Raw genomic sequence first — 27,167 nt, 5'->3', positions numbered from 1 at the left:
TCAATCCCGTATGCATCAATCTCTATGCTAGGTTGAAGCTTCTGTCACTCTTGCCCTCCAATACATAGTCCTATCAACATACAACTAACCCTAGGGTGTGATCCACGCGTGCAATCATATGATGGGAACCAAAGGACAGCAACATAACCACAAGCAAATTAAATCAATCATAGCAATTCATCAACCACTGATAGGACAACGAAAATCTACTCAGACATCGTAGGATGGCAACACATCATTGGATAATAATATGAAGCATAAAGCACCATGTTCAAGTAGAGGGTATAGCGGGTTGCGGGAGAGTGGACCGTTGTATATAGAGGGGGGAAGGTGATGGAGATGTTGGTGAAGATGCCGGAGGTGTTGGTGTAGATCGCGGTGATGATGATGGCCCCCGGTGGCACTCCAGTGCCACCGAAAGTGAGGGGGAGAGAGCCCCCCTCCTTCTTCTTCTTCCTTGACCTCCTCCCTAGATGGGAGAAGGGTTTCCCCTCTGGTCCATGGCCTCCATGGCAAGGGAGGGGCAAGAGCCCCTCCGAGATTGGATATGTCTCTCTGTCTCTCTCTGTTTCTGTGTTCTCAGATTCTTCCCTTTCACCGTTTCTTATATTCCCAGAGATCCGTAACTCCGATTGGGCTGAAATTTTAACACGATCTCTATCCGGAAATTAGCTTTCTTGCGGCGAAAGAAGGGCACCAACCGCCTTACGGGTGGCCCATGAGGGTCAGGGGCGCGCCCAGGGGGGTAGGCGCGCCCCCCTGCCTTGTGGCCACCTCGGGCACCGTCTCGTGTGGATTTTTCTTCCCAAAAATCATATATATTCCAAAAAAATCTCCGTCAGTTTTTATCCCGTTTGGACTCCGTTTGATATGGATATTCTGCGAAACCAAAAAACATGCAACAAACAGGAACTGGCACTGGGCACTGGATCAATATGTTAGTCCCAAAAATAGTATAAAAAGTTGCCAAAAGTATATGAAAGTTCAATAATATTGGCATTGAACAATCAAAAATTATAGATATGATGGAGACGTATCATCATCCCCAAGCTTAATTCCTGCTCGTCCTCGAGTAGGTAAATGATAAAAAGATAATTTTTGATGTGGAATGCTACCTAGCATAATCTTGATCATGTATCTAATCATGGCATGAATATTAAGATACGAGTGATATAAAGCAATAGTCTATCATTTGACATAAAAACAATAATACTTCAAGCCTACTAATAAAGCAATTATGTCTTTTCAAAATAACAAGGCCAAAGAAAGTTATCCCTACAAAATCATATAGTCTGGCTATGCTCCATCTTCACCACACAAAATACTCACATCATGCACAACCTCGATGGAAAGCCAAGCAATTGTTTCATACTTTTGACGTTCTCAAACCTTTTCAACTTTCACGCAATACATGAGCGTGAGCCATGGACATAGCACTATAGGTGGAATAGAATGGTGGTTGTGGAGAAGACAAAAAGGAGAAGATAGTCTCACATCAACTAGGCGTATCAACGGGCTATGGAGATGCCCATCAATAGATATCAATGTGAGTGAGTAGGGATTGCCATGCGATGGATGCACTAGAGATATAAGTATATGAAAGCTCTAACTGAAACTAAGTGGGTGTGCATCCAACTTGCTTGCTCATGAAGACCTAGGGCATTTGAGGAAGCCCATCGTTGGAATATACAAGCCAAGTTCTATAATGAAAATTCCCACTAGTATATGAAAGTGATAACTCAAGAGACTCTCTATATGAAGAACATGGTGCTACTCTGAAGCACAAGTGTGGTAAAAGGATAGTAACATTGCCCCTTCTCTCCTTTTCTCTCATTTTTTTGTTTTTTTGTAGGGTTCTTTGGCCTCTCTCTTTTTTGGGGGGCTTCTTTGGCCACTTTTATTTTGATAACCTCACATGGGACAATGTTCTAATAATGATGATCCTCACACTTTTATTTACTTACAACTCGATATCTAGAACAAGGATATGACTCTATATGAATGCCTCCGGCGGTGTACCAAGATGTGCAATGATCTAGCGTAGCAATGGCATCAAAAAAACGGACAAGCCATGAAAACATCATGCTAGCTATCTTACGATCATGCAAAGCAATATGACAATGAATGCTCAAGTCATGTATATGATGACGATGAAAGTTGCATGGCAATATATCTCGGAATGGCTATGGAAATGCCATGATAGGTAGGTATGGTGGCTATTTTGAGGAAGGTATATGGTGGGTTTATGGTACCGGCGAAAGTTGTGCGGTACTAGAGAGGCTAGCAATGGTGGAAGGGTGAGAGTGCGTGTAATCCATGGACTCAACATTAGTCATAAAGAACTCACATACTTATTGCAAAAATCTATTAGTCATCAAAACAAAGTACTACGCGCATGCTCCTAGGGGGATATATTGGTAGGAAAAGACCATCGCTCATCCCCGACCGCCACTCATAAGGAAGACAATCAATAAATACCTCATGCTCCAACTTCGTTACATAACGGTTCACCATACGTGCATGCTACGGGAATCACAAACCTCAACACAAGTATTTCTACAATCCACAACTACCCACTAGCATGACTCTAATATTACCATCTTTATATCGCAAAACTATTGCAAGGAATCAAACATATCATATTCAGTGATCTACAAGTATTATGTAGGATTTTATGACTAACCATGTGAATGACCAATTCCTGTCATCTCTCTAAATAGATATAAGTGAAGCAAGCGAGTTTAATTCTTTATACAAAAGATATGCCCACGCTCTAACAAATATAAGTGAAGCAAAAGAGCATTCTACAAATGGTGGTTTTCTATGTAAAGAGAAACAGGCAATCCAGACTTCAAATGATATAAGCGAAGCACATGAAGCATTCTATAAAGCCATACTCAAAATATATAAGTGAAGTGCAAAGAGCATTCTATAAATCAACCAAGGACCATCTCATACCATCATGGTGCATAAAATAAAAATGAAAACTAAATGCAAAAGACGCTCCAAGATTGCACATATCGCATGAACGAAACGAATCCGAAAACATACCGATACTTGTTGAAGAAAGAGGGGATGCCTTCCGGGGCATCCCCAAACTTAGATGCTTGAGTCTCCTTGAATATTTACTTGGGGTTCCTCAGGCATCCCCAAGCTTGAGCTCTTTCCTCTCTTCCTTCTTCTCACATCGAGACCTTCTCGATCATCGAACACTTCATCCACACAAAACTTCAACAGAAAGCTCGATAAGATCCATTAGTATAATAAAGCAAATCACTACTCTAAGTACTGTTGCAAACCAATTCATATTTTGTTTTTGCATTGTGTCTACTGTAATATAACTTTTTAATGGCTTAATCCACTGATATAATTTGATAGTTTCATCAAAACAAGCAAACTATGCCTCAAAAACAGAATCTGTCTAAAACAGAACAGTCTGTAATAATCTGAACATTCACCATACTTCTGATACTTAAAAAATTCCGCAAAAATTAATAAAAATAAAAAATTTGTATATAAAGACAGTGCAGAAAGAATCATAATCATTTGACGTTCCAGCAAAAAATGAAAAATCGCGCACTACAGCCAAAGTTTCTGTCCTGTACCATACAAACCATCAAGCAAATGTAAACATCCTAAAGGCAAACCTTGGCACATTATTTTTATATTTAAAGTTTATAAAAGCACACAACAGAAATAAATGACTCTCTAAAACTTCCGGGTTGTCTCCCTGGCAGCGCTTTCTTTAAAGCCATTAAGCTAGGCATATAGTGCTCAAGTAATGGATCCACCCGGATCCCAAGGTATATCAAAGCCAATTTTAATTAACAATGATTTGTAATTTAGTGGTGAGCACAAGGTAACATATATCATGTAATGACGAAGTCTAACTCTCTTCCTATGCATCGGCATGTCATAAAAGAACAATTCATGCACACAAAGTAAAGGCCAATGCATAGTATAAACAGTTTCTTGCAATTTTATCATATTGGAAACATAGAGAGGTGGAGATATAGTTCCTCTCTCATAATAATTGCAAGTAGGAGCAGCAAGCACATGCATATTATATTCATCAAAATCATCATGTGCAACAGTAAAAGGCAACCCATCAATATAATCCTTAATAAGTGCAAACTTCTCCGATATAGTGTAGTCGGGAGAATTCAAAAAGATAATAGGACTATCATGCGTGGGTGCAATAGCAAAAATTTCATGTTTAACATAAGGAGCTATAGAAAGTTCATCTCCATAAGCATAATTCGTATTGGCATCTTGGCCACAAGCATAGCAAGCATCATCAAAAAGGGATATTTCAAAAGAATCAACGGGATCATAACAATCATCATAGCAATCATCCTTCAGTAAGCACGAAGGGAAATTAAACAACGTATGAGTTAAAGAGTTACTCTCATTAGAAGGTGGGCACGGGTAGCTAATCCACTCTTCCTCCTTTTGTTCTTCGCTCTCCTCCTCATCTTTTTCATCCAATGAGCTCACAGTTTCATCAATTTCTTCTTCCATAGACTCCTGCAAAATATTAGTCTCTTCTTGGACAATGGAGACGTTCTCAATAAGTGCATTAATATCATAATTGTATTCATAATTCTCATAACAATATTTAAGGATATCTAAATTTTCAGGTCTATAAACCGAATCATCAAAATCTTCAAACTCTTTAAACATAGATTCAATTTCATAAGCACCCATAAAAGCAACAAATTCTTCTATTTGTTCCACATCATAGTAATCATATATACCTCTAGCATAAGAAGCTAAGGTTTTATTATCATTAAATTCGCATGAAAAGGGAAGGTGTGGAGCCTTCATCCTAGAGCAACAAGTATAATCATATCTCAAGCATAGTTGCCTAGCATACCACTTCAATATATGAATTTGATCCCATAATAGTTTCCCTTTTGTGTCAAGCGGTAATCCCTAAAGTATTCACGTTGATCCAACGTTACTCCCATTACATAATTGAATGGGGTTTTCTCAGGATTATTAAAGTAGTACATAATAGTTTTCACATAACTAGCATCGAGGGTTTTAGGAGGTTCCCCATCTCCATGAGTAGCAAGTACACCTAATTTTTTTGGTATTTCATGTTCCATATCCATAACTAAAGATAGAGAACAACTAAGAACAGCAAATAAAAATTACTTCGTGATAAAGCTAAAAAAGCACACACGAGAATATTCACCCCACGCTATTGCTCCCCGGCAACGGCGCCAGAAAAAGGTCTTGATAACCCACAAGTATAGGGGATCGCAATAGTTTTCGATAAGTAAGAGTGTCGAATCCAACGAGGAGCTAAAGGTAGAACAAATATTCCTTCAAGTTCTATCGACCACCGATACAACTCTATGCACGCTTGACGTTCGCTTTACCTAGAACAAGTATGAAACTAGAAGTACTTTGTAGGTGTTGTTGGATAGGTTTGCAAGATAATAAAGAGTACGTAAATAAAAAGTAGGGGCTGTTTAGATAAAGAAACAATAAAGTAAATATAGCGAGTGTGGAAAAGTGGTGGTAGGATTTGCGAAATTGTCCCTAAGCAATTGACTACTTTACTAGACCGATAGCAAGTATTATGTGGGAGAGGCCACTGCTAGCATGTCATCCTGACTTGGAATTCTATGCACTTATGATTGGAACTATTAGCAAGCATCCGCAACTACTAATGTTCATTAAGGTAAAACCCAACCATAGCATTAAGGTATATTGGTCCCCCTTCAACCCCGTATGCATCAATCTCTATGCTAGGTTGAAGCTTCTGTCACTCTTGCCCTCCAATACATAGTCCTATCAACATACAACTAACCCTAGGGTGTGATCCACGCGCGTAATTATATGATGGGCACCAAAGGACAGCAACATAACCACAAGCAAATTAAATCAATCATAGCAATTCATCAACCACCGATAGGACAACGAAAATCTACTCAGACATCATAGGATGGCAACACATCATTGGATAATAATATGAAGCATAAAGCACCATGTTCAAGTAGAGGGTACAGCGGGTTGCGGGAGAGTGGACCGCTGTAGATAGAGGGGGGAAGGTGATGGAGATGTTGGTGAAGATGGCGCAGGTGTTGGTGTAGATCGCGGTGATGATGATGGCCCCCGGTGGCACTCCGGTGCCACCGGAAGTGAGGGGGAGAGAGCCCCCCTCCTTATTCTTCTTACTTGACCTCCTCCCTAGATGGGAGAAGGGTTTCCCCTCTGGTCCATGGCCTCCATGGCAAGGGAGGGCGAGAGCCCCTCTGAGATTAGATCTGTCTCTCTGTCTCTCTCTGTTTCTGCGTTCTCAGATTCTTCCCTTTCACCGTTTCTTATATTCCCGGAGATCCGTAACTCCGATTGGGCTGAAATTTTAACACGATCTCCATCCAGAAATTAGCTTTCTTGCAACGAAAGAACGGCACCAACCGCCTTACGGGTGGCCCACGAGGGTCAGGGGCACGCCCAGGGGGCAGGCGCGCCCCCCTGCCTCGTGGCCACCTCGGGCACCGTCTCGCGTGGATTTTTCTTCCCAAAAATCATATATATTCCAAAAAAATCTCCGTCAGTTTTTATCCCGTTTGGACTCCGTTTGATATGGATATTCTGCGAAACAAAAAACATGCAACAAACAGGAACTGGCACTGGGCACTGGATCAATATGTTAGTCCCAAAAATAGTATAAAAAGTTGCCAAAAGTATATGAAAGTTCAATAATATTGGCATGGAACAATAAAAAATTATAGATACGACGGAGATGTATTAGTAGGGCTACGACCTGTTGATCTTCCGAGGCCGGGCATGACCCAGAAAAGTGTGTCCGGACAAAGGGGATCGAGCGTGTTGGGAAATGTGGTGCACCCCTGCAGGGAAGTTAATCTATTTGAATAGTCGTGATCTTCGGTAACAGGACGACTTGGAGTTGTACCTGGACCTTATGACAACTAAAACCGGATACTTAATAAAACACACCCTTCCAAGTGCCAGATACAACCCGGTGGTCGCTCTCTAACAGGGCGACGAGGAGAGGATCACTGGGTAGGTTTATGCTACACGATGCTACTTGGTGAACTTACCATCTACTCTCTTCTTCTGCTGCAAGATGGAGGTTACCAGAAGCGTAGTCTTTGATAGGACTAGCTATCCCCCTCTTATTCCGGCATTCTGCAGTTCAGTCCACATATGATACCCTTATTCCATTTGATACCAATGCATACATATGTAGTGTAGCTCCTTGCTTGCGAGTACTTTGGATGAGTACTCACGGTTGCTTTGCTCCCTCTTTTCCCCCTTTCTATACCCGATTGCTGCGACCAGACGATGGAGCCCAGGAGCCAGACGCCACTGACGATGATGACTACTACTACTCGGGAGGTGCCTACTACTACGTGCAGCCCGCTGACGACGACCAGGAGTAGTTTAGGAGGATCCCAGGCAGGAGGCCTACGCCTCTTTCAATCTGTATCCCAGTTTGTGCTAGCCTTCTTAAGGCAAACTTGTTTAACTTATGTCTGTACTCAGATATTGTTGCTTCCTCTGACTCGTCTATGATCGAGCTCTTGTATTCGAGCCTTCGAGGCCCCTGGCTTGTAATATGATGCTTGTATGACTTACTTTATTTGTAGAGTTGTGTTGTGATATATTCCCGTGATTCCCTGATCTTGATCGTAAATGTTTGTGTGTATGATTAGTTACGATTGAATCGGGGGCATCACACAACTGACAGCTCCACCATTCAATATAAATATGTATCCGGTTTGTGACTTAGAGTCATCCGGATCAGTGTCAATGCTAGCATCGATGTAACCATTTACAACGAGATCTTTGTCACCTCCATAAACGAGAAACATATCCTTAGTCCTTTTCAGGTACTTTAGGATGTTCTTGACCGCTGTCCAGTGATCCACTCCTGGATTACTTTGGTACCTCCCTGCTAGACTTATAGCAAGGCACACATCAGGTCTGGTACACAGCATAGCATACATGATAGATCCTATGGCTGAGGCATAGGGAATGACTTTCATTTTCTCTCTATCTTCTGCAGTGGTCGGGCATTGAGTCTGACTCAACTTCACACCTTGTAACACATGCAAGAACCCTTTCTTTGACTGATCCATTTTGAACCTTTTCAAAACTTCATCAAGGTATGTGCTTTGTGAAAGTCCAATTAAGCATCTTGATCCATTTTGAACCTTTTCAAAACTTTATCAAGGTATCCGGGAGTTGCATAATCTCATAGTCAAAGGAATATGTATTTGACATGAAGAAAGCAATAGCAATAAAACTGAATCATCAATATGCCAAGCTAACGGATGGGTCATGTCCATCACATCATTCTCCTAATGGTGCGATCCCGTTATCAAATAACAACTCATGTCCATGGTTAGGAAACTTAACCATCTTTGATTAACGAGCTAGTCTAGTAGAGGCTTACTAGGGACACAGTGTTTTGTCTATGTATCCACACATGTATCAAATTTTGGTTAATACAATTCTAGCATGAATAATAAACATTTATCATGATACAAGGAAATATAAAATAACAACTTTATTATTGCCTCTAGGGCATATTTCCTTCGGGTATCAATCCAGTAGGAGACAACGCACCAGTCACTGAATACCTGCACAAACAAACAACTTGCACCCAACGCGATAAAGGGGTTGTCAATCCCTTCACCGTTACTTGCAAAAATGAGATCTGATAGAGATAGATAAACGGTAAAGCAAATATTTTTGGTATTTTTGGTTTATAGATCGGAAAGTAAAAGATTGCAAAAAGAGTAAATCGGAAAATAAAATTATAGATCGGAAACTTATATGATGGAAAATAGACTCGGGGGGGGGGCATAGGTTTCACTAGAGGCTTCTCTCAAGATAGCAAATAATACGGTGGGTGAACAAATTATTGTGGAGCAATTGATAAAAAAGCGCAAAGTTATGACGATATCTAAGGCAATGATCATGAATATAGGCATCACGTCCGTGTCAAGTAGACTGAAACGATTCTGCATCTACTACTATTACTCCACACATCGACCGCTATCCAACATGTATCTAGAGTATTAAGTTCATAAAGAACGGAGTAACGCATTAAGTAAGATGACATGATGTAGAGGAATTAACTCAAACAATACAATGAAAACCCCATCTTTTTATCCTCGATGGCAACAATACAATACGTACCTTGCTGCCCCTACTGTCACTGGGAAAGGACACCGCAAGATTGAACCCAAAGCTAAGCACTTCTCCCATTGCAAGAAAACCCAATCTAGTTTGCCAAACCAAACCGATAGTTCAAAGAGAATTACAAAGATATCAAATCATGCATAAAAGAATTCAGAGGAGATTCAAATAATATTCATAGATAAGGTGGTCATAAATCCACAATTCATCAGATCACGACAAACACACCGCAAAAGAGTACTACATCGAATAGATCTCTAAGAATATCGAGTAGAACATGGTATTGACAATCAGAGAGAGAGAGAAGAAGCCATCTAGCTACTAGCTATGGACCCGTAGGTCTAAGGTAAACTACTCACGCTTCATCAGAAGGGCAATAGAGTTGATGTAGAAGCCCTCCGTGATCGAATCCCCCTCCTACAGGATGCCGGAAATGGCCCCTAGATGGGATCTCATGGGTACTGAAGGTTGCGACGGCAGAAAAGTGTTTTTGTGGATGCCTCTGTTGGTTTGGGGATATAAGAGTATATATATAGGCGAAAGAATTAGGCCAGGTAGTGCATGAGGGGCCCACAAGGGTGGGGGGCATGCCCTACCCCCCCCCAGGCGCGCCCTCCGTCCTTGTAGCCACCTCGTGGCTCTTCTGACTTCATCTCCAAGTCTCTTGGTTGTCTTCTGGTCCAGGAAAAATCATCGTGAAGGTTTTATTCCGTTTGGACTCCGTTTGGTACTCCTTTTTCGCGAAACTCAAAAACAAGGAAAAAAGGAACTAGCACTGGGCTCTAGGTTAATAGGTTAGTCCCAAAAATAATATAAAATAGCATATTAATGCATATAAAACATCCAAAACAGGTAATATAATAGCATGGAACAATCAAAAATTATAGATACATTGGAGACATATCAACCATGCTCTAGAGACCCTATCTCGGTTCAGAACTCTTCTCCCTTTGATCGAGCCCATGAAGTTGAGAATGTCCTCGACCTTCCGGTCCATTTCCTGTTGGATGGTCATGGTCATCATCGTCTCGGCTTCTTCTTTGAATCCGACAAACCAAAGAACTCCTCTTGAATCAATTCATCAAGCTCTGTGGGTACATACTCCCCGTCCGATGAACCATCTGAACCCATCATTTTGCCTACAAAACAAACACAAAAAAACTGGTTGGACAATGTGTCAAACACATAGAGGGCAAGTTGCAGTCTGAGAGTAGCCGGACGTACCGCGACGGCGTCCGGACAGACGACAATGTCCGTGGTGATAAGCATGGAGGGGAGGAGTGTTGTGGTGGTGCTAGCGGCGCCGAGAGCTAAGTACATCGACGGATCTAGAGAGGACCAGCGCGGACAAGGGATAAGAGAAGAGAGGAACAAGGTCGAATCGACAAGGTCGGTGGAGGGGGGATTGGTGCAATTTGAGGTGGGGTCGGCCTATCTAGTCCGACGTGGCGGGCGCGCCCAGGCCTCCCCATATCCGCCCAACATATGAGCTGGATATGAGGGGTGCCGGTTAGCCCAGACGTATAGGGCCGGTATGAGGAGCCTATTTGGTTCGGTTTTTTTATCAGGTTGAGGCGCCCGACTATAGATGCTCTAAGGGATCGTGGCATGCGGTACAATGACGTGGAGGGTTGTTAGAGCATCTTCGAGAGCCGCCTTAAAGTAGGGCAATAAAAAGTTAGTTCGTTGAGTTTTAGGGCATCCGAATTTTTCTTCCACTCTGGCAACTTTACGGAAGGTAGAGTTAGGGATTTTAGGGTTGAGAGTGAAAAAGTTGACACATTTTTTTTGAAAATGAGGATTTCCCCGGCCTCTGCATCGAAGCGATGCATGCAACCAGCTTATTAACCAAAAGATCCAACAAGTATGTAGTACGACACAAGAACTCATCGAAAAATAAGTAAAGCGAGAACTCAAAGTCACAACCAGCAAAAATTAACCTAGATGCCTATACACATATCCAAACCAATTGTAGGTCATCCTTGTTGACCCTCTACAAAATCGTACATGAATTTTTCATCTCATACGACTCCTCCGTCAATTATTTCGAAGGGATCATTTCCTCGTTTCTCCGCCCTGAAGACTAACTAAGACCAATTAAGTCATGTTTTCATGTTATAATTGAAACATTTTTCATTTATAATATAATATGATTAAAGGAGAAGATTGTTCTTTTACCAAACATATGCAGATCAGATCACGTCCCATAACAACAAGAAATATTTCTTGGTATCAATCCTCTTGCCCATCATCCTTTGAGAGTCAGAAGGATCTTTTTCGAGTTTCCATTTCTTCATTTGAAATTTGGGATCTTCTATCTTTGACTTATTTCTTTTGGCTTTAATCTTTATTTATTTCATTTTGATTTTCTCCTCTTCCACTATCACCAAGGTACAACTTTGCATCAATAGATAACCTTTTCCTCCGTATGAATCTATATTATTTCAGTTTCAGTTTCTTCCAACAAATGATGTAAAATAGGGCACCACTGCTCCAACAGATGATGTATTCCATTGTGCCTGGCCTCCCTCGTCATCCTCACCGCCCGGTGGCTTTGGAAGCATCGAAACGACTGCGTATTCGATGGAGACCAGCCATCGATCTCACACATCTGCTCTAACATCAAGACGAAGCGCACCTTTGGACTAGGGCCAGCGCCACCGTGATCAGCAACATAATCCTAGAGAGTTAGACCGTGTTGTATCGAGAATGAGAAACCCCCTTCTGTTTTCTCGACGATCACTTCCATGCCTACTTGTGTACATGGCATAGGGCATAATTATAACCTCATGCTATAAAATACTTCTTCTATCAATGAAAGATACGCACCCTCTGCGCATTCGCGAAAAAAAGACCATAGAAATAGTTTCTTCAATTGCACCCACTTCTTTCGATCCTTCGGGCTCCTTCCTGTCGCCAGCTCCTCGGTGGACCTTCTCAACCCGGAGGTAGTCTTGCTCGGGGCTCCCATTGGAGAAGCAACGCCCGGTGTATTACATCGTCAATCGCTAAGGTACATGACATTCCAAATAAAGCATGCCAAATCCACAACTCATGTGATGTCACTACTTCAAGTATAATGGTGGCCTCTTTGGTGTGACCTTGGTACATCCCACGCAAACCTTTGGGGCAGTTCTTCCATTGCCAATGCAATCACTGAACTGAGCATACTAGGAAAACCTATTGCCTCTCCAATAGCCAGCAACCTTTCTGAATCTACACATTTAGTTCTCTCAGATACTCTACTCCAAACACCTCCAGCAGGCACGCGAGCAAACCTCATAGTGGTCTTTAGGCATGTGCTCTTCCCAATCTAGACCATCTCACCAATGACATTAATGGCGGTACCAGGTGCAAGCATCCTCATAACAGCCATGCATTCCTGCTTAGTAGAGAATGATAGTTGTCTGCAACAATCCCTGGTGAGCTTGAAGTAGCGATCGTGTGCCTCCATTCCCTCCACCACGCGTAAGAATAATGGTTTGCGCATACGGAAGTGTCGACAAAACCATTAATCAGGGAAAGCCGGTTCGGGAGTAAACTAGTCCTTGTAGAGTACCCATGCTTCAGAGACCGTATCTCGGTTCAGAACTCTTCTCCCTTTGATCGGGCCCTTGAAGTTGAGAATGTGCTCAACCTTCCGGTCCATTTCCTGTTGGATGGTCATGGTCATCATCGTCTCGGCTTCTTCTCTAAAGCCAACAAACCAAAGAACTCCTCTTGAATCAATTCATCAAGCTCAGTGGGTACATACTCCCCGTCCGATGAACCATCTGAATCCATCATTTTGCCTACAAAACAAACACGAAAAAAATGGTTGGGCAATGTGTCGAACACATAGAGGGAAAGCTGCAGTCTAAGAGTAGCCGGATGTACCGCGACGGCGTCCGGGCTGATAGGTATTGAGGGGAGGAGTGCTACGGCGGTGCTAGTGGCGCCAAGAGCTAAGTATGTCAACGAATCTAGAGAGGACCAGCGCGGACAAGGGAGAAGAGAATAGAGGAACAAGGTCAAAGCGACAAGGTCGGGGGAGGGAGGAGATTGGTGCAATTTGAGGTGGGGTCGGCCTATCTAGTCTGACGTGGCGGACGCACTTGGGCCTCCCGTATCCGCCCAAGATATGAGCTGGATATGAGGGGTACCGGTTATCCCGGACGTATATGGCTGGTATGAGGAGCCCATTTGGTTCATTTTTTTACCGGGTCGAGGCGCCCGACTATAGATGCTCTAAGGGATCGTGGCATGCGATAGGATGACATGGAGGGTAGTTAGAGCATCTTCGAGAGCCGCCTTAAAGTAGGCAACAAAAAGTTATTTCGTTGAGTTTTAGGGCATCCGAATTTTTCTTCCACTCTGGCAACTTTACGTAAGGCAAAGTTAGGGATTTGGGGGTTGAGAGTGGAAAAGTACACTTTTTTGAAAAGAAGGATTACCCCCGGCCTCTGCGTCGAAGCGATGCATGAAGCCATCTTATTAACCAAAAGATCCAACAAGTATGTAGTACAATACAAAAACTCATGGAAAGATAAGTAAAGGGAACTCAAAGTCACAACCGACAAAAATTAACCTAGATGCCTATACACCTATCCTATTGTTGGACCGCCATGCAAACCGATTGTAGGTCATCCTTGTTGTCCCTTTACAAGATCGTACATGAAATTTTCACCTCATACAACTCCTCCGTCAATTATTTCGAAGGGATCCTTTCCTTGTTTCTCCGCCCTTCTTCCACTTCGCCCTGAAGACTAACTAAGACCAATTTAGTCATGTTTTCATGTTCTAATTGAAACATTTCTCATTTATAATATGATTAAAGGAGAAGATTGTTCTTTCACCAAACATATACAAATCAGATCACGTTTTATAACAACAAGAAATCTTTCTTGGTACCAATCCTCTCGCCCCTCATTCTTTGAGAGTTAGAACGATCTTTTTCGAGTTTCCATTACTTCATTTGAAATTTAGGATCTTCTATCTTCGACTTATTTCTTTTGGCTTTAATCCTTATTCATTTCATTTTGATTTTCTCCTCTTCCTCTATCACTATCCTCTAGGTACAACTTTGCATCAATAGATAACCTTTTCCTCTGTACCCCCTCCATCCGGTGAAAAGTGTACATATAAAATTTTTAGGACAAATTATGGAGTGGAGTAAAAAATGCATTGGAAAGATGCAAGCCACCATCTCTCTCGTCTTTAATTACCTAACCCCCAATGAACTAAGTGCATGTAGAAATTAAGGAGACCATGTGTAGAATGTTATTGGTCTTGATTACTGTGTGATGAGAGAGAAATATTTTTTACTACTTTAAAGTGCATTGGGAAGATAAAAGTACACTCTTTTGTGCACAAATTTTAAAGCCAAATGTACACTCTTCACCGGACAGAGAAAGTATGAATCTATATTGTCCCATTCCAGTTTCTTCTAACAAATGATGTAAAATAGGGCACCACTTCTTCAATAGATGATATAAACTAGGTATTACAATTGCATACACACTGAAGCAAATAATATCAAACTCGTCTTAAATGAATAAAAAACAAATAAAACACAAATAGTACAATCATAACATCAAATTCATCAATCCACAACATCAAATTCAACACAAATTGTTCATCATGCACAACTAAGTATGGCAATGGGTAGGGTATAGTGCGAGTACAAAAATCCCATACCCATACCCATGTTTCTCATGGGCGTAAAAACCTACCCATACTCTACCCATCAGGTAGATATCTGTGCCATGCCCATACCCTACAGGTATCCATGCCTGATGGGTACCTATCGGGCAGATCAAATCAACATCGAAGGGTGGTGGCATAATTGCTAGTTTCATCTATAATGAAGGTGCCATCCACTGAGAGATTTCTATGGTTGGGGAATTGGTTATTGGGATGAGGATGGGGTGATGTATGAAGCTTAAACACATAGACTCGGCAGCTTAGAGTTTATAACAAATGTCGTGAGATAATCGGGTAGGGCATGGGTATAGCCACAGACAGAAAAATGTACCCATACCCTACCCATGACTAACCGAGTAGGGTTTGCGCACTACCATGGGTAGAAAAATATGTCTCATATGGGTCGGGTACCCATGCCCATGGATAAATTTGTCATTGTTACATACAACAACAAAGTTCATAACACATGCCATGAAACATACCCCCCCCCCCCCCCTCCGCTGCTACAGAGGAGAGGTTCTCTCCCGTCGGCCACATCAATGTTGTTCTCTTCTTCGGCCGGATTCACGCGGCTTGGTTGGGCCTCATGCATCCTACCAAACACGTAGTTAACATTTTTTCCCTAATTCACAACGACATGTATTTGAGTGTGTGTTTGACTAAAAAAAGTATTTGGGTGTGTGTTTGAGAAAAAGATCATAGAAATCGTTTCTTCCATTGCACGCATGGTGGTGGTCCTGCTCACAGATCATGAGTCTGTGATCTCCACCAACTCCAAAAGTCCAGCTATAAAACGGCAGAAAAAGAAATTCTGAAGCAACTAACTGCCAGTCAGCAACAATCGTCAGCTCAGCTCAACCTCAACCTCGGAAACGTCCCCGGAACGAACTGGCAATTCAGCAGGCGGAGGCCGACTCTTTCCCCCCGTCTCCCGGTTTCTATTTCCGTCCCCAACCACCCGCGACCCCCGCTTTCCATGGCCGCCGCGGCCGGATGATGTCTAGAAAGCCGCTCCTCCCCTGCCGCGGGCCCGCAGCCACCCCTCCCGCCCAGCTCCTCCTCCCAATCCGCCGCCTCCTCCTCCTCCCCCTCCCCCGCCGCCGCTCCTCCCCGCCGCCGCCGCCCGACCGACGGAGGCCCGCCATGGCCGGCGCCGGCCAGTCCGCGGCCCCCGCGGCGGCGGCGTCGGCCGGCGCCGGGGCCACCTCCTTCCATGTCGGCATGGTGCGGGTCGTCTCGTTCCTCGTCGGCGGCCTCAACTGCGCGGTGCTGCTGCTCGGCCTCTACCTCATCGACGCCGCGCTCCCGCCCGGCTGCGGCTGGGGGCTCGCGCTCGCCGCCGTGCCCGCCATGGCCGCCGTCCGGGTGCTCGCCATGCTCGGCGCCGCGCGGGCCCAGCACGCCACCGCGGATGCCATTGCTCGCCGCCACCTCGACGAGGCCGCCGCCTCCGTTGCCGAGGACGCCGTGGCCCGCCACGAGATCAGGGTGAGGCTCAATCAATCAAGCTCCTGTTGCTGGTTTGGTAGATTTGACCTTTCTGGTGGGTGGCCCCGCAAAAGTAGGATCCTCTCCGGTAGGTGCATTCCAGGTTGGATTATTCCTTCGGGTGATTTTACTTAGATTTCGATTGCTTAAAACGCAGGCCCTTGGGGTTTCTATGCATCTGTGAGTGGTTATGGTTGAGGATCGTTTCAGTTGCTCCGGTCATTGTTATGAATTACTAGCTTAGTTGTGATTTGTAAGGTGGGTTTGATGCAATTGTGGTGTAATTGATGGAAGATATCAGCTGGCAATGCTGCTATGATGGTGTGGCTTTGAATGAGCTTACAGTCTGGTAGTATTCCTCTAGTGATCAAAACTAGACAATAATGAGGTTGCAGTTTGTGGCTTTAGTTGAACTTACAGTCTGTTAAAAACTTGATTTGATGCACAAGTTTGATAGGACAAGTAAGTTTGAAATGCTCTTGATGAATGATAAGATATCATTGACGATTGTGGTACCCAACTTTGTTGTCGAACACAAGCGCACAAGATTATGTAGATTCATTTGTCTTGTCAATCAGGGCTAACTTATTTTTTTAATCCATCCATGTCCAGCTCTGGTGCTAATTTAGTTCAAGCTCATTGCTGCTGCACGCTACCATATTTGATCGCCAACTGGGATTTCCCTAAGCCCCTCTAATGGGATTGATACCCTCTGCATCTAATTGGTTTTGTTGCTCTATTGATTGGGAGGTAGCTTTCGTTGTTATTAGGGTTAGTACTTAGTGCAAGTGGTATTTTGTCTCAAAATGCACAGCAAACTAACCACATTTGTCTACACCTTATGGATCATAATTCACTCGTGATCGCGTTGTTAACATGTTTTCCCACCAAACTCTTCCAGAGCAATGCTAACAGATTGAGCATTCCATGTTGAGGCTTGTCAATGAATTATCTAAGTATTTATATTCAGTTTTCCATGTTTACACTCTGTCGGGGATAATAGGGCGGATATGAAGGGACGAAAAAGATGGGCTAAAGGAATTAAGAAAATAAGTAAACAGATTAATGACAGGATATGAACATTTATTAAAATGTGGTTGTTTAACTTGAATTTGATCCGAGAAGAGTATATTTTGTACCTATTTATCACATTGCTACTTCCATTTTGCTGAACAGGTGAGGTATAAACGCTGGTTGTGGTGGACTAGATTTGGTATGGCTGTTGGTGCATTGCAGCTGGTTGGGGCAATTTATCTCATGTTTGTCATTGTGAGAGATCTTCCCAACGAAAGAAAACCCACGTCCTGTTTCTTTGGTATGTTTGAGTTGGTTGATACCACTTATCAGTTGTATATTCTAGCTTTGAATCTTGCCCTTTCAAGACATTGTTTGCTATAAGCTCAGTACCAAGTAAACCTTGTTCATATAAAACATTTGTTGAATATATTTCTTTGGATTTTCTAGATGGTTTTTTTAGTTGAACAAGTACGAAGGGCATGCTACCTACTTTTTGTTGCACCTGGTGTCAATGTGAATATACTGAATTAATATTAGTAAATTATGCATTTTGAGGACTTGTATTTTATTCAGCGTCCACTTGCCTAATGTTTCTTTGCTTCCATATGTCTATCTTGTGCTCCAATAATTAGTTTGCCTTGCTTGTAATCTAGGACAGGATGGAGCTGAGCTGGTCTCCAGACGAGCATTAATTGCTTTGTTTCTTATCCTTTCCTGGGTTGTGGTCGTCCTTCAGTGCTTCACGGGTTCTGATGTATTGAGATGGCGATCATTCTATGCGACACATGATATGGCATGGAAAGCTCATTACAGGGAAGTGTTTGATCATGGAATTCGTGAGGCTTTGTGCTGCCTAGGACGTGCAAAGTATCTGTAAGTCTATATCCAGTCATTTTACACTGTGAGGTTTCAATATTAATATATCTGTTTACTCTAGTTCCTCTTATGTGCTGATTTAGAGCCGTATTGGAAGAAGATGAGGTATATTCTGTGGCAAGACTTCTGGGTGAATTGGTTGCATATCGTGCTTCTGGGACTGGCCATTTGGAACTGTTAGCAGGTTGGCTCTCCGTCTTGGTAATTTCATATCAAATATATGTTCAAAGATGTGCATGAATACACTGAAAGTTTGATATCTACCTGCCCAAAGATGTGCATAGCCATATCAGTACTTCATCCAGTAAAGAATATATAAGTTCTACTACCATAATCCAACATATAATTCACCTTTTGGTAATCATCTGTTTGCAGTATGCACTTTAAGTGTGTGCAATCTGTCCAGTGTCCACTTCCACCTCAAAAACACGACTTCTATATAAAACCAAATAACTTGAATATTTTTAATTCCTATCCCTTGACCCAGAAAACTGGAGGAGAAAATGTTCTTATAAGTAATCGAGCTTTGGTCAGACATATATAAGACTTTAACTTTGTATTTCAGATGATGGTGACTTTGTTGCACAAATTTAGAATACACAAATGATAATATTGTAATTGCATATATTTGAAGTTGGCTGCAATTTGTTTTCTACACAGAGTACAGGTGGGCTTGGTGCCATTTACTTGATAGAAAATGTAAAACCTGTAACATTTCAGAAAGAATACCAGAAGAAAATGATGCTCAGACTGTAGCTCCATGGTCACCCTTTTCTCCTGTCTCCTAATTCAAGTAGTTGCCTTCTTATACTGGTTAGGCTAGGCAGCTCCCTTGCTATTAACCATAGATGGGTAAGTCCAAAAGGACATGGATTTACCCCTAGTATTATATTATGTGCTCCATTAGTATTAACAGTATAATAAAGATCTCTTCTATGGTATGTATTATAGGGCTTGCTCTATTGCAGAAGCATGGGAATTTTCCTGATTTGCAAACTGACCTTGTGGAGGCACCTCATAAGCTTATGCGAGAAGCTGCTGTTCTCCATCCTTTTGCTGAAGCATGTTACACGGTTGGACACTATCTAACTGGGACATATTTCCTATGCATGCCTGCTTTGTATGACATGGAAAGGTATAATTGTAGGGGCCACTTCTTGATGTCGGAAGAAACCCCATTTTGTTTCCATGCGCATGGGTTTATCGACAAGGCGTTTTAACTCCATGGGCGCGCCTAAGGTATATTTACCATGTCTTTTCTCAGTTGTCTGTTGATTCTCAAACTTCCCTCGTTTTCTGTTATTACTTTGTGATCTTATTTTCGGCAACTTTATCTGGAAAAATCCGAAAGAGGACAATAACTGACAACCCCAATTGGATGTTAGAACTGAGCTATGAAATTGGGAACTGGAATTGTGTCTTTCAAATATCAGATGTTTGAATGCTGTTGGAATTTGGAACTGGAACATAACTGGGTGAGGTGAGGTCTCTCCCATAGAGTCGTCGCCCTCTGGATCTTGCAGAATCAGGTTTCACTGTTTCAGGCACTCAAACCTCGAAGGCCACGACCACCATGGGTTCCCGGCTGACTGGGCATCCTTGCCCACCGCCGCCGCTGGCATTCAGCGGTCGTTGCCCTTTTTTGCCCACCACTGCTGTCGACTGTGCCACCACCGTGGGGTCCTTGCCCATCGTCGCCGCCAGTGACTAGGTGCTGCTTCCCCTAATCTCTGGCGAATGTGCTCCATGCCAGACAGCGGCGGCCACGCCGTGATATCCCTGGTGCACCACACAACGTTGAGCAGGATGTGTGGTTGTCCGTGTTTGGCAGGCCAAGGACGTCAGCACGTGTGTGACCCAGCTAGCATCCAAGACTTAGCCGCCTGTGTGATTCCATTCCATTTCTTTGGCAGCCAAACATGATTTGGATTTGGATGGTACTCCATTTCTGTACTCTTGTTTCCATACTGACTAAACAGATAATTTGATTTGCGAACCCATTTGATATCTTCTTGAAATTGCATTGGACCTCCATTTCTCCAAACCCAGTTCAGTTCTGACATCCAAACAGATCCTTAGTGAATTAAGCTAAATTGTACTGTTCTCTTTGTCCTCACTGGTCTGAAGTAGAAAATTCTTGTTATACACTAGCGTTCTTAATCTAAATCAATGTTGTATGCACATCTTCGTGATTTGTTGATCTGTGGTATTTCCCTAAAAGCAGAACAGTTCATGCTGTTCGTTACTTACATAACAGTTACTACATACCAATCTCTGTTCAGGCGTCCTGCACTTGATGGTGATAACTGGTGGCGAGGGCATGCTGCAGCTTTCCTTAGATTTGTTAATATAGCACCTACAGCACTTGTTCGAGGCCGTGTTCGTCAGGTAATGCCATATTGATGTCGAATAAAAGTGGGATGGCGTAATTATTTTAACCATTTACAAATAGCATTGGTAATATAATCTATGTTTCTCTGCTGACACCTCTTTTCATTTTGCACTCATTTACATTTAGCTGACCCTTGGCGACCAGTTTCTGTATTCTGCTTATAATTGGTGGTTGTTTTTTGTGATTTTTTGGGGATTGATTCGTCCTTTTAGAGCATACTAATAGTCTAATATACATCATCTAACTACCCTGAGTAGCTGAGAACCTGAAATTGGTCTGAATGATCCATTGTGTTTGCCATTATGTGCTGAATTTTTCATAAGACTGATTCACTTCAAGCAAGGCATCATGGCACAGTTAAAAATGTGGCAGAGAAAATAACGCGTTGAAATCTTTTAGGAGTATCTGATGATCACCTTTTTTCAACGATGCAGAGCAAGCGTGAAGCTGCTTACTTTGTTGTGGTCCTCCATGACAAAAAAACTGTTCTTATTGGGGTGCGTGGGACAGAGACACCAGAGGATCTCATAACCGATGGACTATGCAGAGAATGTGCTTTCACTATGGAAGATTTGGATGGACTAGTAAAGTACGTTCGTCTTAATAGCCACCTATTCTGTTCTTACTTATCCATTTCTAATTATAGTGTTCAAAATAGTTTGTTTACATTGTGACCACCTGCTCTGAGAGAACACATGTGAAAGGTCTATTTTGCCTTTTGGTTCAAAGACATGCTCCAGTTTATTGCTCCTTTGCTCCATACATGGTGCTGCTAGACCTTTGTTTTTTTTTCCATTTTGCACTGTGCACCAATTTTAGCCATGTTGAATAAATCCACATTATGTGATGTTTGAACTTGTTAGGTTGTGGCGTCCTTAATTTGTAAGGTTGAACTCTGATAGCCTTACATAATGGAGGAGTATTTGAATAAAAAATGATGAACCAGATGCGTTAAAACAATGGCTAATCTTGGCGCACAATTGTAAAATGAATGAAAGAATGAAGGACCCGGTCAGACCATGAACAGAGCAAAGGAAAATAAGTTGGACCATATCCTGAACCAAAAGGCAACATAGACTTTTCACGTGTGTTCCCTCTCCTATTAGCTCAAGAAATAATGTTTGAGTGATTCCTGTGTGCTCTGGTAATTAACCCGGATTTTGCAGTGGTACTGAGCAGTTGCCACAAAATAAGTGTCCCATAGCCAATTTTCCCTTAATGTGTAGGCTGTGGCTAGTGTTTGTAGCCTCAGCTTTGGAGATTGGTTGCCATAGCACATAGGATTAGTATCTAAATTTTTATAAACGTAAAATTTGGTCCAAGAATTTTAATTTTATTGATTTTGATCGTTGAACTCCTTTTTCATTCTATACAAATTTATTTTTTAATTTCACATACTTTTCCATCATTACCAGCTTCCCAACTATTGCATAGCTGGTTGTTTGCACAGTTAAACAAAATGGATATTGTGGTGCTTTAGATTAATATATTATTAGGGTTTATGATAAAATACAGTTACTGTAGCAGTGAAATTTTGGTGAAAAGGCTCATGTAGCGCTTTGAAACATCATGATTGCCGTAGTCCATAATGCTGCCCGTAAGCTCGTGGTATGGTAAGGTAAATCAGATAATTGGACTTAGTGACTTAGTGTGGAATTATATTTCAGTAGAGAAACTGATGCAAAGAATAAGTTGAATAGAGTTGAGGAGCCAACTTAGAGGTTTGAGACCATTTAAGTGGACTAGGGTGATATCCCGTATCCACAACCCCTTTTGTTTTTCAACTTTGCTAATTTTTATCTTCAGTAGTGAACTATTGCCTGTAACTATGAGGGAGAGAGTTATTTCTACATTCCCGCACTATGGACATGGTGGTATTGTAGAGGCTGCTCGGGAGCTTTTCATGCAACTCAACAACTGCACAGGAGGTTTGTTTTTTCAAATAAAATGTTTATAACTTAGTTTAGTCCAGCAATTCAAGTTCCGGTATCTGAAATGGCTTAATCATGCTCGTGTCTGCTTTCTGTAAATACCTTGTAATCTTATATACTGCATGTTTCAGTATATTTCACTGTATTAACTATACTATGCTTAAACATGCTGGGTACAGTGCTGGTACAAAAAGTATGCTAACTTTAAAGTTGTACTAAATCTCCGACAAGTAATATGGATCGGGGGGAGTACTAATTTTGGAACCATGCCATCCAATTGTTATTGGCTAATAGTAGTATTTTTAATTTTCTTCTGTATCATTATTTGATTTGGTTTGCAACATAACTATACTGCTCGTTACATTTGATTTCGTTTTTACCAAACTATCACCTGGGATTGGAAGACTAGATGCAATATGTGTATTTATTGACCACTTTACGTGAAAGAATATTTGTGGTGATTAATCTGTTCTCTCTCTCTTAGATAATGGCAACTCAGAAAACACGTCCTCCAAAAAACTTGGATTTCTGTCTATGCTAGTCCAGGAGGGCAGTGAGTGTCATGGATATAAAATTCGTCTTGTTGGACATTCTTTAGGAGGTGCTGTTGCTACAGTCCTAGGAATGATGGTAAGACATGTTGGACCGTCACTATTATTTGCGTACACATTTTTTGTTAATTATATTCCTTTTCCACTGTCATTCTTATTTTAACTTCCTGGGAACTGAACTGTAGCCCAATGGTGACCATGCAGTTGTGTCACTCCACCCACCAGGGTACTCCTGTTAGGCGAATTAAGCTCTCGGTTACTTAATGACGAAACTTTATATGCATATAAATCTTTGATCAACACATATGATTTCACTTGCTGTTTTCTACTCCCTCCGTTTTTATTTACTCCGCATATTAGTTTTGGTCAAAGTCAAGCTTTACAAACTTTGACAAAGTTTATAGACAAAAATATTAACATATACAATAACAAATCAATACCATTAGATTCATTGTTGAATGTACTTCCACTTCATATAGATTTGTTGTGCTAAATATTTATATTCTTTTCTATAAATTTGGTCAAACTTTATAAAGTTTGACTTCAGTCAACTCTAATATGCGGAGTAAATAAAAACGGAGGGAGTACCTCTGTTCATGATCTGTTTTATATCCTACCTGTAGATGCTGATCAGTGGCTTTTCAAAGCTTAACTTGTTCTTGGACAGCTTTTTGGCAGATACCCAGATGTGCATGTGTATGCTTATGGCCCACTTCCTTGTGTGGATTTGACAATAGCTGAAGCCTGTTCACAGTTTGTTACCACGTAAGAGTAAACTGGAAGCTGTTTTGTAGCCTGATTTATCCATGGAACTTCCATCCTTGATGTGATGTCCTCTTAACAAGGTTTATTAGCATCTTTAGCTGATTGTTTCCTCTTCCTTGCAGCATTGTAAACAACGACGAATTTTCTTCTCGCCTTTCAATCAACTCAATCCTCAGGCTACGATCTGCTGCAATAAGTAGTCTTTCAGATAACTCTCCAGATGATACAGCAATGATACAAAAACTTGCTCGCAGAATTTTGAATGCAAACAAGTATCATGAAAGGCGGTCTACACACCAGGATGCATTATGCAATACTGAGCCAGACCTTCAAGATTTGCAAAATGGCTTTGGTGCTTACAATGGACCCAGTTCATCCATAGACGAGCCCAGAAGCTATCGAAGCCTACAAATTGATCAGGATGTCCGGAGGATTCCACTTGATGGGCATGATTCCGGTTTGGAAGAGGCTCAGACATCTTCTGGGGAAATACTTGTTGAGTCTCGAGAGATGTTTCTTGCAGGCTTAATTATTCATGTGGTGCGGAACAGAAGAAGCCTCTTTCCTCTTTGGAAATGCTGGAACCCTCAGGAAGCTGAACAACCATATAAAGCTGTTTTTGCGAAAAGAGAGAACTTCAGGGATATTGCTGTTACTCCTTCTATGTTCATGGATCACTTACCATGGAGGTAAAACTGAAATTGTTTTTAACGAACTACAGCTAAGACTGTGCACTGCAGGCAGTTTAGTAAAGCCATTAACCTCTTACAGTCATACCTGATATAGTAGCAAATGCTTTGTACCTAGTAATTGGACTGTTACTACCTTTCTCAGGGAGGATATAGCATACACAGACCATTATCCATAGAAATGACATAACTTTCAACGAAAAGGCCATAAAACCATAGTCAGGTCCCATTACACTGTCGTGTCAAATATGCATCTGAATCGGATGCATGTTTGTTAGACCCGTGTCTCAGTCAAATAACACTGACACCTTGGCCCTTTTATTGTACCAACTTGCCAGTACAGATTGAATTGCACTAGCATGTGACGTTAGTTGGCCCAAATTGTAGCAGCACTACTGGGCTAACCTTTTCTGATGAGAAGCAAGTGCACAAGATGAAGGGCGGTGCTATGCGTGTGTAGGCCGTGCCTGGGGTGGGTCTTAGAGCAAATTTCTGATGGAGGGTATTACATTCTGTCTCATGTCAAATTCAAAGCCATTGCTCTCTCATGTCAAATATGCTACTAGGTCCGAGTAACAGATACATGTGTTTCTAAGCTCATCTCATTGGATAGTTTTTCCCTTAGGCAAAAGGCGGCATTGGAGTTTGTTAGGACTAGAAGCAACATGTTTAACAACTGCTGACAATTGAAGTGCACAGCTTTGCTTACACCATACTTCACCCTTTTTCCTTAGCTGCATTTAAAGGCTGCAAACTCAGTTGCTATGCATCTGCACTGATTTATTTGCCTAAAGTTACACTAACATCTTATGCTTTTGAAACCATACTTCACCTTTTTTTTCCTTAGCTGCATTTAAAGGCTGCAAACTCAGTTGCTATGCATCCGCACTGATTTATTCGCCTGAATTTACGCTAACATCTCATGCTTTTGGAACCAGGTGTCGGTTTGCTATGCAGAGAATTCTGGAAGGCCAACCGTCACAGCGTTTAGCTAATTCTGATTCATCTGTACAACATTTAGTCTGACCAGGGCAAAAATTTGCCATCCATGCTCGAAGACTATTTGAGGAACAAGTCATCCTATGCTGCAATCATGTTTTTATAACCTGCAGCTATTTCTCTGTATACAAGATATATGTCTGGCGATGGTTCCGCTCTAACATTTTGCTGAGCTTATTGACACTGCCAGACTGCCTGGGCATGGGCATGCACCAAACGGTGATGTACTCTCTGGCTGAAAGGAAATCTGATGACTTCATGCACAGCAATACAACACATCAATCAACAATATCCTCTACTTATCTACTTGCACTGGCAGGGTGCTGCATTGATCGGTGGTGCCTTGCTAGCACCTGATTGTTCTCATTCATTTTTTTTTGCAGCAGCGCCTGCTTGTTCATATCCATTTTTTCAATTCATGCCAACATGTACATATTTACACAGCAGAGATAGCTAGATTTACCGACTAACAAGTGACAATAAAAATGTGGTTGTTTTAACCTAGAGGTTAATAAAACACTCTGACAGTTCTGTCGCCGAGCATTTGTCAGTTTGCAGATACTTTCTCTTCCCAGAAGATGTGTTGCGGATTTCTTGTGATGTTTCATGGCCAAAGCAAGTAAGATGTTACTAAAGTTGTACTAAATCAGTGACACTTATTTTGGAATGGAGGGAGTATGCAGTATCCATCGAATATGTACGTAACGTACTTCATCTTCAGAGACATTAATCAGGGCGCTTCCATTGCATACTTGCTTTATCTGCCAGTAATCGAAAAGGAGAACCTATATTTATATTTGGACGAAGGATCACAAATCTTTTATGTCGGTTGTCCTTTAGTTGCTTGGATGCCATCTTAAGTATCGGTTGTCCTTTAGTTGCTTGGATGCCATCTTAAGTATCGTGAATACTTACCGCTGATCGATTTGTCCCCATTAATTAATTAACCTTGTTTCACTCGTGTACTTTAAACATCAAACTGTGACTTGCAGACTTATCTCATGTTGTTGCTCTGTGCAATCGTACGTCCCTCTTTAAATGAACGTACAGACGCACGATCGATGCCATGCATGCACACTCAGACCGCCACAGTGCTTGTTAGTTAGTTCAGCAACGGAATTGAGGGACAAGGTTGGCCCGGCAATGACCTGTCCCGCCGTTGCCCTGGTGGAAACGGAACATGGAACGTGCGGCGGCGGCAGCCTCGTGAATGCGCCGTGCCAAATGACAGCGCACGCACGCCCGCCCGCCCTACGGAAGGGCGAGTTGCTGCAACAAGGGAACCATCGGAATGAGTAGCCTCCCAGTTCGACATTGAACCATGCATCAGCATGGCTGTGCATTACAGCGCGCGGACGCCCACCATGTGCTCTTTTTATGCTTGGTGATCCGCACATATGGCTTCAGGATCCGAGCAGTACTTGCGATACGCTTTGGGGTAGGACTGACGGTGTGGTCAGTCGCTGAGTCACTGGTGAGTGGCTTGTTTAACTTTTTTTTTAGACAACCTCGCGAAACTTTTATTCAGCCGTCATAATGTTTACAAGGACGAAAGGAATCCCATTGGGCTGGCCTAATCAAACATGACGGT

The 27,167-nt window shown here is 42.2% G+C and overlaps 1 protein-coding gene across 3 annotated transcripts; it reads left to right on the top strand.

The window, feature by feature from the left end:
• The first annotated feature begins 15,687 nt into the window (after positions 1-15,687).
• On the top strand, positions 15,688-26,113 carry LOC123189603 (diacylglycerol lipase-beta). 3 transcript variants are annotated; one of them, XM_044602056.1, is made up of 13 exons: positions 15,689-16,356; positions 17,533-17,671; positions 18,027-18,246; positions 18,333-18,433; positions 19,201-19,322; positions 19,397-19,488; positions 20,532-20,637; positions 21,076-21,230; positions 22,451-22,569; positions 23,057-23,202; positions 23,791-23,888; positions 24,011-24,577; positions 25,516-26,113. In XM_044602056.1, the coding sequence occupies exons 1-13, from the start codon at positions 15,862-15,864 to the stop codon at positions 25,601-25,603; spliced, it is 2,448 nt and encodes an 815-aa protein (XP_044457991.1). In that variant the 5' UTR covers positions 15,689-15,861; the 3' UTR covers positions 25,604-26,113. The 3 variants fall into 3 exon arrangements, with proteins under 3 accessions (XP_044457992.1, XP_044457991.1, XP_044457990.1); XM_044602055.1 differs by having other exon boundaries at positions 22,448-22,569; XM_044602057.1 differs by lacking the exon at positions 25,516-26,113 and having other exon boundaries at positions 15,688-16,356; positions 22,448-22,569; positions 24,011-24,581.
• Positions 26,114-27,167: the final 1,054 nt, after the last annotated feature.

Source organism: Triticum aestivum, chromosome 2A (assembly GCF_018294505.1).
Source record: "Triticum aestivum cultivar Chinese Spring chromosome 2A, IWGSC CS RefSeq v2.1, whole genome shotgun sequence".
Taxonomy (NCBI): Eukaryota; Viridiplantae; Streptophyta; class Magnoliopsida; order Poales; family Poaceae; genus Triticum; species Triticum aestivum.
The sequence above is the reverse complement of the archived record's forward strand: the minus strand, read 5'-3'. Positions and strand labels throughout refer to the sequence as shown.

Excerpts from the sequence above, each read along its gene's own strand:
- LOC123189603 (XM_044602055.1), top strand. The coding sequence starts at position 15,862 with ATGATGTCTAGAAAGCCGCTCCTCCCCTGCCGCGGGCCCGCAGCCACC. Across the intron at positions 18,247-18,332 it reads CTAGGACGTGCAAAGTATCT|AGCCGTATTGGAAGAAGATG; the intron begins GTAAGTCTATAT and ends GTGCTGATTTAG. Across the intron at positions 23,889-24,010 it reads TGTTCACAGTTTGTTACCAC|CATTGTAAACAACGACGAAT; the intron begins GTAAGAGTAAAC and ends TCTTCCTTGCAG.